We start from the raw sequence: 13,616 nt of genomic DNA on the forward strand, positions 1-13,616 counted from the left end.
CATGTGACAGCTTATCACTTCTAGTCAGGGCAGAAGAAAAAAGCTTGCAGAAGAGCCACACCAAAAGACTACATAAGTAGAGATACAGTGCTTCACTGTATCATAACATTTGTCAGAACTCCTGCAACAGGCTTTAATATAGAAAAAGTTTATTGCATGTGGCACATTTAAATTCTGAGAAGTGTATTTGCTGTATTGCTCTGAAATGCTCCTACGTATAAAAGTAGACCTGAAAATGTGCTTTGATTCAACTTAGTAACTAGCTGGTGACATCCTTGCACACAGTTTTAAGCAGGTTTTCATTTAATAGCATGCTTCTGTTTTCTGAGCTATTAGTTTCAAAAATAACTTTTTTCTTTACTCAAGTGAACACCTTCACTAAGAAGAATTTAATCTTTAAAATATTTAAATTATTTAAATTCATCATTCTTTAATAAATTCAGCAAGTCTTTACCACATTCTTTTCTTTGAAATATACTTTCAATGTGTAGAGTTCTTACTTTCTGCTTTAGCATGAAGCGCTTTACGTTGCACTAAAGCATACAGATTGTTTACCAAATACTTGACAGCGACATTTGGGTCAACCAAATGGTTTAAAGTCTTTCTGGCCTTTTTTCATAAGAGCATGTCCCATAAGATAGTGCAGTAATATAATCACCACAGATCATAAGATGTGCTATGAACTTCTGAAATACAATTTCAATCCCATTGAAAAATGTTATGTTATACTTAGAGCATCAGGTATGTTCAGCATTCATACAGGTGCAGCATATACACACTGCTAAGAATGTATAATATTCTCTATACTTCAAATACTTTATTTAACATAAAAGTCTAAAAAAACTTAGTTATTAGGTAACATCAACATGTTTGCAGTAATCTTATCTAAAAGCCAGAACCATTCCACACACATACTTACAGCTTGTCATGAAGCAGTTCTCCTAACTTCAGTTCTACAAAGGAACAGGACAAAAACAATTACAATCATCCTACTAGCACAGCTTTTCCAGGGTAGTCTTGTCACATACGAAACTGCCTTATGCCAAGAGAGAACAAGCTGCAGGAAGCAGATCAGGAATTTCTACTCGCATTGGGTTTGCATGGCCTGGGTTTGGTAGCTTGTGGGGGAGATGACTACAGGGATGGCTTTTGTGAGAAGCTGCTAGAAACTTCTTCCATGTCCAGTAGAGACAATCCCTGGTGGCTCCAGAGAGCCTCTGGGCCAATTAGAAACAATAATACCTTGTGGCAACAGATTTAAGAAGAAAGACAAAAAAACAAATTGCACAGTTTCAACTGCAAATGGAGAACAGCCAAGTGAGAACATGGGAGAAGAAGAGCACTGGAGACATCAAGGTCAGTGAAGAAGGAGGGGGAGGAGGTGCTCCAGATGCCAGACCTGAGATTCCCCCGCAGCCCGTGGTGCAGGCCGTGGTGAAGCAGCTGTGCCCCTGCAGCCCATGGAGGTCCATGGGGATGCAGAGATCCACCTGCAGCCCATGGAGAAGACCCACACCAGAGCAGGTGGATGCCTGAGGAAGGGTTTTGAACCTATGGGAGATCTGTAGAGAGAGGGGCCCTGCTCCCATGGTGGAGAAGCCTGTCCTTGGAGGACTGCACCATGTGGAAAAGTGACCCACACTGCAGCAGTTTTGGGAGGACTGTTGCCCATAGGATGGGCTCACATTGCAGCAGTTCACTGAGAGCTGCTGCTCATGAGATGGACTCATGCTGGAGAAGTTCATGGAGAACTGTCCCACATGGGTGGGACCCCAGGGTGCAGCAGGGAAACAGCTCCCCTCCCTGAGCAGCAGGAGAAGCCTTGGGTGATGAACTGCCATAACCCCCATTCCCTGTCTCCCTGCACTGCTGGGGTATGAGGAAGGAAGGAGGGGTGGCAGGAAGCTGTTTTTAAGGGGTTATTTTACTTCTCATTATCCTGCTCTGATTTTGTCAGTAATAAATTCACTTCATATCTCTAAGTTGAGCCTGTTTTGCCCATGATGATATTTGGTGAGGGATCTCTCCCAGTCCTTATCTCAACCCACGAACCTTCATTTAAATTTTCTCTCCTCTGTCCAGCTGCAGAGGGGAGTGAGTGAGTGGCTTTGCTGGGTGCCTGGCATCTGGCCCAGGTCAACCCATGACACTACTGCTTTTACTTACAAAGCACTTTCAAGACTGAAAGACTGAAAAAAAACCCAGTGGTTAACAGTGTGCTCTCATCCCTCTGTTATTCTAGGAATTAAAGAAGTTTTAGAATTACTAAGCACACAGTGCACTCACAGAGCAAAAAGCTGATATCCTGGGCTGCGGGTCAAGGGAGGGGATTCTGCCTCTCTGCTCTGGTGAGACCCCACCTGGAACACTGCATCCAGGTCTGGGGTTCCAGCACAGGAAGGACATGGATCTGTTGGTGCAAGTTCAGAAGAGGCTAATAAAAATGAATGGAAGGGTAAAGCACTTTTCCTAGGAAGTCAGGCTGAAAGAGTTGGGGCTGTTCAGCCTGGAGAAGAAAAGGGTCTATGGATTCATCTAGCATCCTTCATAAAGGAAGGCTAGAAAAGAGTGGAGAGGGACTTTTTACAAGGGCATGTACTGACAGGACAAGGGGAACTGCTGTTAAACTAAGAGAGATTTAGATTAGATACTGGGAGAAATTCTTTGCTGGGAGGGTGGTGAGTCACTGGAACAGGTTGCCCAGAGAAGTTGTGAATCCCCCATCCCTGGCACTGTTCAAGGTCAGGCTGGATGGGGCTTTGAGCAACACAGTCTGGTGAAAGGTGTCCCTGTCCATGGTAGGGGAGTTGGAATGAGATGGTCTTTAAGGTCCCTTCCAACACAAATCATTCTGTGATGACTATTCTGTGAAATAGTAGCATCTGAATAGCCTGGAATACAGCTGTTTCCTCTGCTCCTCTATTCAGGTGCCCTAGTCTTTTCCAGGGGAGACTACTGAAAGGCTTGCTTTTCCTCATAATTTTTAAAGGAGTCTTTAGATATATTTGATGGGTACACAGATATAAGTAATACAGAGAAATAATTATTTATAAGTAATTTAGAGTAATATAGAGAAATAATATACAGAAATTGTGTCATATTCTGTGTGGTAAGATGCAGTTTTTATATTTATTTTTCCCTAAAATCAGTTGGAAAAACTGTAAACTAGCAGTAGCACGTAACAGTAATAAAGGCACTGTTTTAATGGAAGCAACTGCTTCCCCATTACTGAGATGCACTGCATCAGTTCAAAAGTTCAAAAGCTCAGACTTGTTTCAAAGATGAAAAATGATGCACTGATGAATTAAATTAATTACTGGACCCTGGAGATACAAAATATGCAAGAAAGAAACAGTGTGTTGATTCTGCATGCAGGAATGACATTTCCACTTGGGCAGAAGAGACAGTAAGAAATCTTTGCAAAAGAAAAAAAGCAGATGTGAAAATGCATAAGATGAAAAATTTTTAATTAAAGATGTATTTATGTAATCTGGAAGAGGAAACAAAATGAGGTGGTTCATGATAATTCTACCCTCAGAGTTAACACAGAATCAATGTAGCTCATTCATCTAAAGCTTGAACCTGGGTCAAACTATTGCTCAAAAGAGCTCAAAGAACTATGCTTAGGCCTCCGAAGGACTCCAGATTTTCTCAGAATGAAAGGACTACAACTCACCTTTACAAGCTTCTTCAAAATCTTGGGTTATATCTATCCAGCTGGTATTACTCTTTTCCATCTTGTCAGGCATACCGAGTTCCCATCCTGAATCATCATCTTCTAGTGTAGCTTTCATAACCATGATGCTGCACCTTTAAATTCCTATCAGAGACACCATATATTTGCACAAATTAGAGAAGGTGCTTTGTGGGAATAATTTTTTTTTTTTTCAATAATCAGGTGAGAATATGAAATGAACTAACATTTTATTTAAACATTTACTGTTAGACAAGACCAACAGAAAAACCCTTATTAATAAAATCTCTTTCAGAAAAAGCTTTTCTTATGCACAATTTCTTTACAAGTAGCTTGTAGGCTGTGAAACCTCAAAAACTAGGGACACCAGGACATCAACTGTACAGACCATACTAAAGTGTCTGCTGTCAAATTAAAAATAAAATCGGAAGCATAATAACAGATGCAGACATCACAATTCTCTACTTGTTCTTTTATACTGTTAGACCATACATCCTCCTACTGCTCCGCAACAGGAATTAAAAAGAGGGTACTGTAAAAGTAAAAAAAGACATTTCCTACGATTTCTTCAGCAGAAAAGATTGCACCACTGAAGTTAAGCAAGTTCAGACTGGAATATAAGTTTTAAACTCCACCGACCAGATATTTCGAACTGGTTTTGTTCTTTCGCAACCTCCCGACACGTGGGCACCCCTGAGGACGTCCAGCTTTCCCGGTCAGCCTGCCCGTGAGGTGTCAGCAATGCTGAACTCCCCTCTGCTGATGGAGCTCCCGTTAAGAGACAGCTGCGAGCTCGGCAAACTCTGAGCAGCTTAACCACAGCCGCCACGGAAGCTTCAAACAAAGGCCCCAGTGGCAGAAGACCTCCAGGGCATCGGGAATTAATAAAAACAAAAGGGACGATAAAAGGGCTTTTGAACTGCAGCCCAGGGGTCCTCTCGGCCCAGCCAGGCTCACTCCCCATCGGAGGGCCGTCAGGTTGTCACCAGTTCTCAAGAGACCGCAGGGACTGCCAGGCTCAGTGGGCTGTGGTGAGGAAATACGTGGGAAATCAGTTGAAATAAATTAAATTCCCCCTTGTATTCCAGGACAATCAGGCCCTCCGGCTCTCCTCTTCCCACAGGTCACCCCAACTCCGACGCTGCCAGAGCCGCGGCCACCGTGAACTCAGCGGGCCCCAGGCAGCCTCCCGGGGACGCCGGGCACCGCCGCCGGCCCGCACGGCTCCTCCGCCCCGCCGCAGAGGAGGGGCCAGCGCGCCGCCCGCCCCGCTGCGGAGCAGCAGCGCCGCTGCCGCGGGCTCCCCCTTCCTCCGTCCCTCCCTCGGTGCCCCTGCGGGCTCTGCCTGCGCCCCTCGCCCCGCACCCTCCCCGGGCCTCACCCGCTAAGTCCCACGCCGCCGCCCGCCCGCCGCTCCTGGCTGGGCCGCCGCCGCACACGCGCAGACCCACTGCTACTGCTGCTGCCGCCGCCACCGGCCCGCGGTCTCGGCCTGAGCGCCCCGGCGCAGCCGCACACAGGAGCTCTGCCGCCCCACCCCTGCGCGGCCGCCGCTCACCGTGAGCGGTGAGGCGGGGCGAGAGCGGCCGGGGGCAGCGCTCGGCACCCGCTGCGCCCGCGAGCAAGGCGGGGCCGCGGCGGCTCCGCCCAGCGCGGTGGAGGCTCGGGCGCCATGAGGCTCCCGTGCGTGCGTGCGTGCGTGGGTGCGGAAAGGACTGTGAAGGAGCTGCGGGACAGTGCGGGAGGTGCGGGCGGCGGGGCGCTGCTGCACAGCAGGAGCAGAGGCTATCTCCAGCTCTGTTGTGAACGCTGTATAAATATCTAAAAGGCGTGTGTCGACAGGACGGAGCCAGGTTTTTCTCAGTGGCGCCGAGCAATAGGACAAAAGGCAATGTGCACAAACCTATGCACAGGAAGTGCCACCTGAAGAACTTCCACGAAGAAGAACTTCTTTACCGTGCAGGTGACCGAGCACTGGAACAAATTTCCCAGAGAGATTGTGTACCTCGTAGGAGATACTCAAGAACAGTATAGACACAAGCCTGCAGGCTTGTGGACTACGTGCAGGCTTGAATCTGGTTGAGCAGACAGGTTGGACCAAATGGAGACCTCGTGTCTCCTAGCCTGACCCATTCTGTGACTCTCTGAATCGCTGCCAGCAGGGTCCCGGCGCGGCCCCTGGGCTCCCAGCCAAGCCCGCATGCCGGTGCTGCCGCTGCCCGCCCGGGACGCGGTGCAGGTGCGGCGCTGGCGCCGTGGGTTGAGCGGGCGGCGGCTGAACTGAAAAGCAGACTCGAAGCAGGTTTATTTTGTCCTCTGTCAGACGTTCCCTTTCCTTTCGCACTCCGTTTTAATGAACGTCATGTGGTAGAGAGTACGTAACTCTCTGTTCTGTGCAGGGTCTACGGAGATGTGCTAATTATCTCCGTTGAGAGGGAAGCCAGCTGACGTGAGACGATGTCTTAGGGAGCTACGGTTTTAGTATGACTGAATGCTTGCAGTTTCAGGCTAAGATCACCAACATAAAAGACAGTGGCTAATGCGCTTTACTGACTTGGTAGAGGCTATCTTAAGTAGATTTTATGTCCAAGGTTTTGGAGAAAAAAGAGATTAAAATAAAAGAACTAACTTTATCCATCGTCCTTTCTATTCAGCATTCAAAGTACAGAGCATTTGTGCTTGGTGGGAAGCAAGAGGAGAAATTTCAGTCAGAGCTCATTTTAAACAATGACAACAACCTACTTTATCTGAAAGAATAAGTTATCTTTAGTTTAATGGCTGTTGAAATGTCTGATGGCTCACAGCTGCACTGTACTTATATGGAGTTCCAGGGATGATATGCAACAATATAGCAGACATCTTGTAATAATCCCAATGTTATGGTAGAAAGAACAGATCGTTATTATTGAACCTGATGTTGGTTAAAACATCTGTACATGAAACCTACCTGTCTTTAAAACAGAAGATAGTGATAGCTTGACCACCACTCTTTTCTGTAGTTGATTTTCAGGAGAATTCTATTTTTAGTTTCAGGATAGAACGGCTATAGTCCATATAATAATAATTTCATTATGAAATTATCTTTTTAAAAACCACAATATTTAACAAAAATTACTTTCTGAAAAGGTTTGAAGTTAATGAGAGAGTAATCCATCAAACCACCTATTTGTGGTTCTGTGCAGACTTTATGGTAGAAATTATAAGCTGACTTTTGTGAAGTAATCATGGCAATGGATTAATCCTAAATAAATGTAAGCAATTATCACTTCCCTTGACAAAAATACCAAGCATCAAAAATGAACACCAGGTTGATTATGTGTGTGTGAAATGACCATAGCAGTTAAAAAAGGTAATACATGTTCACTGCAATAACCACTAAGGTGAGATGCTTTGCTTTGAGAACATCAAAGCACCTCAACCTGAAATGATACAATTAAGTGCCTTGACAAAAATGCTTTGAAGGGCTGATCTAACTACTGGTACATGTGATATGCACATGGGAAAATCCAGAGAAATAAAATCAGTTTTTATTTATTTTTAGATTATGCACACAATTATCGTTTTTTCTGGGGATAGTTTACCAAAATTACTAGTATTTAAAATGCCTTGCATTTATTACAAAAGTATCCCTTTTTTTCCTTAATCTACACCACAAAGTAGTCCACAATATTAAGCAAGACAGAAGAAAAGAGCAACCTTCATATAATACTTGCTCGTTATGTCCAACACATGTTTTGTGCTTCTGTCACTGTCTTGGTGAAGTGGGCAGTAGATCAAGGATTATGAGGAGCTTGCTTCAGTATTAATTATGGAGTACCTTTGTTCCTATAATACAGTTAGTACACGTCATTATATACTTGACTTAAATAGGCTGCTTTGTTTAAGAAAACTTCAGCTAACCATGTGACAGTTTAGGGTGCAGTCATTTGACTGACTGCTATTTTTGTCTTTCCAAAATGATGTTACATTAATTTTGAAAGTACTGATGTATTTTGTATGAGTTTGTAACACAGGGTGTCTATTTTTACACTGCGGAAACTCATACTAAAGCATAATGAATTTTTTAGGGATACTTAAGAGGAGAAGTGAGCAAACTTATCCTTTACTATTTGGCTTTAAAAAAATATCCTGTAAAAGAAATGTTGACTGGCATAAGCAAAAAGGCATTTCCAGTCTTTCAAGTACTGTGTGAAATGAAAATCAGATTTAAGAGGTAAGTCTGTTTTGTTTGCTCTAAAGAATTTGAAGTGTGTAGAATTACTTATTGACCTCTTTGTACAAAATTGCAATTGTTTATCATTTTCTAAATAGCAGAAATCTGTCCTCTCCCTCAAGAGGTGTTGTAAGTCCATTGTGGAAATGGTCAGCTGCTGCAGGATATCTTCCTAGCCTTGCCCCAAGAAGGAGGTATTTCATACTTGTTTCTGAAGATTATTCTTTACCTTTTACCTTGCTTAAAGTACTGCTGATTTTTCAGGAACTTACCATTGCTTTAGATGTCCTTCTTTTGGTGCAGGGAGAAAAGGGAAAGTCAGAGATCTCAAAGTATGCAAATACTGTCATAAATAGAAAGAAGGTGACCTTCAGGTAAACTGAAAATGATACACATTTAAATTTTTTTTTTTACATTGTGAGTATGGAGGTTCTTGATAGACTGAAACAGATGAGATTCATTTTTTGTTTTGGTTGGGTCATGGAGGGGGCATTATGTTAATATTCTGCATGTATAAATTAAATGTGATTGTCAGTAGGCATATGGAAAAAAGTGACTGACTTGGTATGAACCTGTGAAACAGTGCATCACTTTAGAATCTTGTCCTTTTCCTGCTCTGAAAAACAATGCCCACTCCTTCCCACCCCCAGTCCCTAGAAACTTAGATGAAAATATCCACCAGATCTATACATTCTGAATTCTCTGTGAAGAATATTGATGTGTTATTGCATTTGTAGTATTACAAAGGCTAAAGTAGCTGAATGAAGGACAGATATGAAGTTGAACTAAAATGCTTTTTTATGCACTAAAATACATGCACAACAGAGCACAAAAGATCATCTCAAAAAAAAAAAAAGTGTCCTAACCGATAAGATACGTTAGAGATAAAGGGTCAAAAACAAATTCTCCAATGTGCATGTATGCAACTGTTGGCTTCCAAATGAAGGAGTGATTGTTTTTAAGAGTGATGGAGAGTTGTTAGCTTCATTATCTGGAACTGACTGGATCTGTTCAGTAATAGGCATATAGCAACAGGCAAGGCAGATTTAACTAGTAGAGGTTAAGTTTTAGTAGGAAACAATGATTATCTAGTTGATAATTACAGAGAAGAGGATAGGATCTAAGATGCTTTTATGTTGCTACCCACTAAGTTATTTTGAAGAGCTTTTTCTTATTCTCCTTGCTCTTAATCATAGAACTTTTACAGTCGGAAAAGTCCTTCAAGTCCAGCCATCAACTCAGCACCACCACCATGTTCACCATTATACCACCTCCTCAAGTGCCATATCCACACACTTTTCTGAACACTTCCAGAGGGGGTGACCCCATCACTTTCTTGGGCAGTCTGTTTTAATGCTTTACAGCCCTTTCCTGCTTCCAGAGGGGCTAACCATTATAATTTAAAATGTTTTGTGATTATTTTAGTTGTAAGGTCTGATCCTGGAAGTCATGCTGTACAGCTTACTTAGTAGTAAATACTTTTTTAGTAGCCTGTAAAAATGCAGGACTGAGGAGCTTATCTTTGTCTGAAAACCTGTGTCTCTGCATGAATGTCAATTATCTGTGGCTCAATTTGTTGTTTGTATTGCCTTGCCAAAATACTAAAGGAATACAGTTTATGTAAATTTATAAACTTCTTTTTTTAGCTTATGACACCTCTGATGTCCTTGCCTTTCCACACAATGTGTAGATTGGTATATATTTGTTACCTTCTCTAAGTCCATGGATTGTCCCATTAGAAGGTATATTCCTAAGACTGAATTTCCTACAAATCATAAAGTTATTAAAGTTGGAAAAGACCTCTAAGTCCAACCTTTGACTAATAACCACCATGTCAATTAAACCATAGCTCTAAGTTGCATGTCTAATAATTTATTGAACACTTCCTGGGATGGTGACACCACCACCTCCCTGGTTAGCTTGTTTCAATACTTAATCACTCTCAATGACAAAATTCTTTCTCATGTCCAACCTGAACCTGCCCTAGCCCATCTTGAGGCTATGTGTTGTTCTCCAGTTGCTAATTGCCTGGGAGAAGAGGCCAACCCTTGCCTGCTACACTCTCAGGTAGTTTTAAGAGAGGGATAAGGTCACTCCTGAATGTCCTTTTCTACTTTTTCTTCAGGCTAAACACCTCCAGCTTCCTCAGCTGCTCCTCATAAGACTTGTGCTCCAGACCTTTCATCAGCTCCATTGCCCTTCTCTGGACAGTCCACACTCCTCAATGTCCCAGGTCAGGATCTGCTGTTGACCCCTAGGTCTTTTTTGGCTGAGCAGCTGTCCAGTCTTTCTGCCCCAAGCCTGTAGCAGTGAATGGGGTTGTTGTGACCCAAGTTTGGGACTCAGTACCTGACCACATTGAATCTCATACCACTGGCCTCAGCTCATCCATCCAGCCTGTCCAGATCCCTCTGCAGAGCCTTCCTGCCCTCCAGCAGATCAACACTCCCACCCAACTTTAGTATTGTCTGCAAATTGAGGTGGTACTCCAAATAATTGATAAAAGACATTAAACAGGACCAGCCCCAGCAGTGAGCCCTAGCAAACTTCAGAAGTGACTGACTGTCAGCCAGATACCTCAGCCCAGCCATCCATCCAGTTTTTAACCAGTAAACTGCACCTGTCTAAGTCATGAGCAGCCAATTTCTCCAGGAAGAAGCTGTGGGGGAAAGAGTATCAAAGGCTTTACTGAAGTTCAGGTAGACAACGTCCACAGCCTTTCTCTCATCTGCTAGGTGGGTCACTTAGTCAAACCTAGAGATTTAATTTTGGTGGAACCCATTCTGCTCCACAATCTAGTATTACTGCTGCTGCAATTTTCAGAGATGCATTCCTGGCTCCCCATCAAGCTTTTACTTAATGGCTCTATAATTTGCCATCACCTTATTTTCAAATGTATTATTTGCTCTGGTTAAATTAAATGTAAATCGTTTTGAATAGTTTTGTATGCTTGTTAAAGATTCTGCTTGAAGTGTTAAAAATTTTGTGAAACCAAAGAATAATATTAACTTTTTATAAAAAATTCAATGGATAAACAATTCACTTTTGCACACAGTATTGTGTCTGAAAACAAATAAAGCTAGGACATATTCCTGCTGTCTCATATAAGTAAAATGCATCTGAATTGGTGAGAATTGTTATGAAAATAAGATCAGCAATGGCCTGCTACACCATTTTTACACTCTGAAAACAGAGTCAGGTTTTTTAAAGGTAAAGTTGTTCTCCTTAGAAATAAATCCTAAACTTGGAACCAGTTTACCTGCCAAAAAAACCAAGTCTAGGTTCAATTGTTCAGTGACCTTTAACTTCCATAAACAAATGTTTAGCTAGTAAAAATAGGAGTTCTGCATAGAATGGTCTTTTGGGTGAAATAATCAAGGTAAATGAAGCACTTATATTCAATTATATTCTGAATTTTTTGTTTACATTGAGTGAAAAAAGTTAATATATTTCAGTAACTGATAATAGTATTTTAATTAGGCCCATTACTATAATTCATTTTTTCCTTAAATGAAATCACACTGTTTGCCAGCCTTAAAGTAATGGAGCTACTGCTGGGTCCTCTTTTTTTCAGTAGAAAATTCTCATATTTTTAACTGATTTATTTTTGTTATGTGCCAGGACACATACAGAGCTGTTTTAAAACATTATTTTCATAACTAACTTAAATAAACTGACTCTGACTTCAACTTCAAAATATTTGAGTTTTATCTACACCCCCTTTATTTGTCCTTTACTTGCCTGCCCGATACTATTTTTGTATTTGCCTGAGTCATACTTGAGTACTTCCATGTCTTCTGCTTTGCTTTAGACAGAGCTATGCATTTAAAATAATTCCATTAATAGAATTCACAGACAACTTGTATCTGTACTGAATTCTGTTTTAAGTATTCTCTTACCCATTTCCCGATGTGACCAGTGTTACAGAACAAGTGAGACTGTTCCTGTTGCCAATGCACTGGCAAAGTTCTGATAATGTGCTCTTTTCATTCATGCTAGATACCTGGAGAAACTTGTAAGAGAGGGAGGAAGGTCCTTCCCAATACACACATGTTTTGTGATTATGGCCCATGGGTTTACAAGTTCTAGGAAGCATAATTAATGTTGAATTATTTGCTGGAGAAAGACCATGTGAATAACTGAATAAATGGACATCTGACTATCCATTTTTGTTAATATGGCGGGATGAGGACTTAAAATGTATATAAGCAGTTATGCATAAATAGGAGGTAGGAGGACCAGGATCTCCCATCTATCATACCTCGACAAAATTAGTTCACTGCTCCTCACTTGTGTTGGTTTCTGCTAACTTGCCAGTAAAGCAGTTTTGTTCTGTGTCCATAAGGTATGGATGTATATGCATGCTGTGCAGATCAGCTGTGTACCATTGCATGCATGATAAGCAGAATTCACCTTTCTAATATTGTAACTCAAGTTAAAGGACTAACAAACAGTAACTATAAACCACCCTTCAGCTGAATCAGCCCTATGGAAGAGTTGCAAACTGTCACACAAAATGCACAGCTACCTCCTAGACAGTAGAAAAGACTTGGCTATCTTCACTCTTGCCTTTGTGAGTAGATTGAATGATGTGTATAGGACAGGAGTTGCAAGTGCTGTATCCAGGTATCTGTACTTTGAATTGGAAGATGAATAAAAGTATAAATTTAAAGGATCTGAAATCTGCTTTTACTGAACAAGAATTAGAATGGGTAACTCCATGGATACACATTATTATTGGGAAATTAACTTTGCATCGTTCTAGTAGGGATTGTGCCTTTATAATGGGTGTAAGTGGGATTTGAACTTGATTTCAGTTTGCCGGCCTTTTACTAAAGGATTTCTTTGCCCATGTCAGATTTGTAAACCCAGTATAAAGATTTGGCCACAGATTCTTAGCAGTTTCTTCATTTGAGGAACTTAATGAGAAAGGAAATACCTAGTTGTTCCAGTTTGACAAGTGTCAGGGAGATTAAATTACCCATTTCTAGAAGTCATCAGCGACACTAATGCATGGTTCATAGCACCTCCAGGTGCTAGGCACATGGAGGTTAATTTGCCATAAAATGTTTTGTGAAGCGTATGAGGTATTACTTTTCTTTTGCAAAGATTCTCAGGGGAAAGGGGTGGGAGGGTGTCTGAGGAGGTACACAAAATCTTTGACTAATGAATCACTATGAATTTTCTTGCTTGCTTCTGTGGTACCTCAGTGCCCTGGGCAGTAGGATTCTTTGGGTTCAGGTACTCACCTGCTACAACAAACTGTGTGTAAAGGTTGGGCTGAGGGGAAGTGCCCCACGAAGGTATTGCAGAATCACAGAATTGGTCAGGTTAGAAGGGACGACAGTGGGTTATCTGGTCCAACATCCCTGCTCGAGCAGGGTCATCCTAGAGCACACCGCACAGGATGGCGTCCAGAGGGTTTTTAAGTATCTCCAGTGAGGGAGACTCCACAACCTCTCTGGACAATCTGTGTCAGTGCTTGGTCATCCGCACAGTTCTTCCTCGTGTTCAGGTGGAACTTCCTGTGCATCACTTTGTGCCCGTAGCCTCTTTTCGTACTGCTCCCGAACCACCGAGAAAAGCCTGCTTCCATGCTCTTGCTCCCCCCCCGGTCCCCCATTAGATACCTGTGTATCTCACAGAAGTATGGACTGCTCAGGCATGAGTGGCTGGTGCGGGAGGCGGCCAGCCAGGGAGATTGACACG

The 13,616-nt window shown here is 42.4% G+C and overlaps 1 protein-coding gene across 2 annotated transcripts in view; it reads right to left on the reverse strand.

The window, feature by feature from the left end:
- The window catches only part of NAA35 (N-alpha-acetyltransferase 35, NatC auxiliary subunit), a 35,755-nt gene extending 22,188 nt beyond the window's left edge, over window positions 1-13,567 (reverse strand). Inside the window, exons 1-3 of one of the 2 annotated variants that reach the window (XM_054002629.1) lie at window positions 13,538-13,567; window positions 3,677-3,820; window positions 920-953 (exon numbers count right to left, since the gene is read on the reverse strand). In XM_054002629.1, the coding sequence (XP_053858604.1) occupies window positions 920-953; window positions 3,677-3,800 (158 nt within the window). In that variant the 5' untranslated portion in view covers window positions 3,801-3,820; window positions 13,538-13,567. Of the gene's footprint in view, window positions 1-919; window positions 954-3,676; window positions 3,821-5,075; window positions 5,230-13,537 lie in introns of those variants that run through there. The other variant, XM_054002628.1, reaches the window with a different exon arrangement.
- Between the last annotated feature and the right edge of the window lie 49 nt (window positions 13,568-13,616).

Source organism: Vidua macroura, chromosome Z (genome assembly GCF_024509145.1).
Source record: "Vidua macroura isolate BioBank_ID:100142 chromosome Z, ASM2450914v1, whole genome shotgun sequence".
NCBI classification, from domain to species: Eukaryota; Metazoa; Chordata; class Aves; order Passeriformes; family Viduidae; genus Vidua; species Vidua macroura.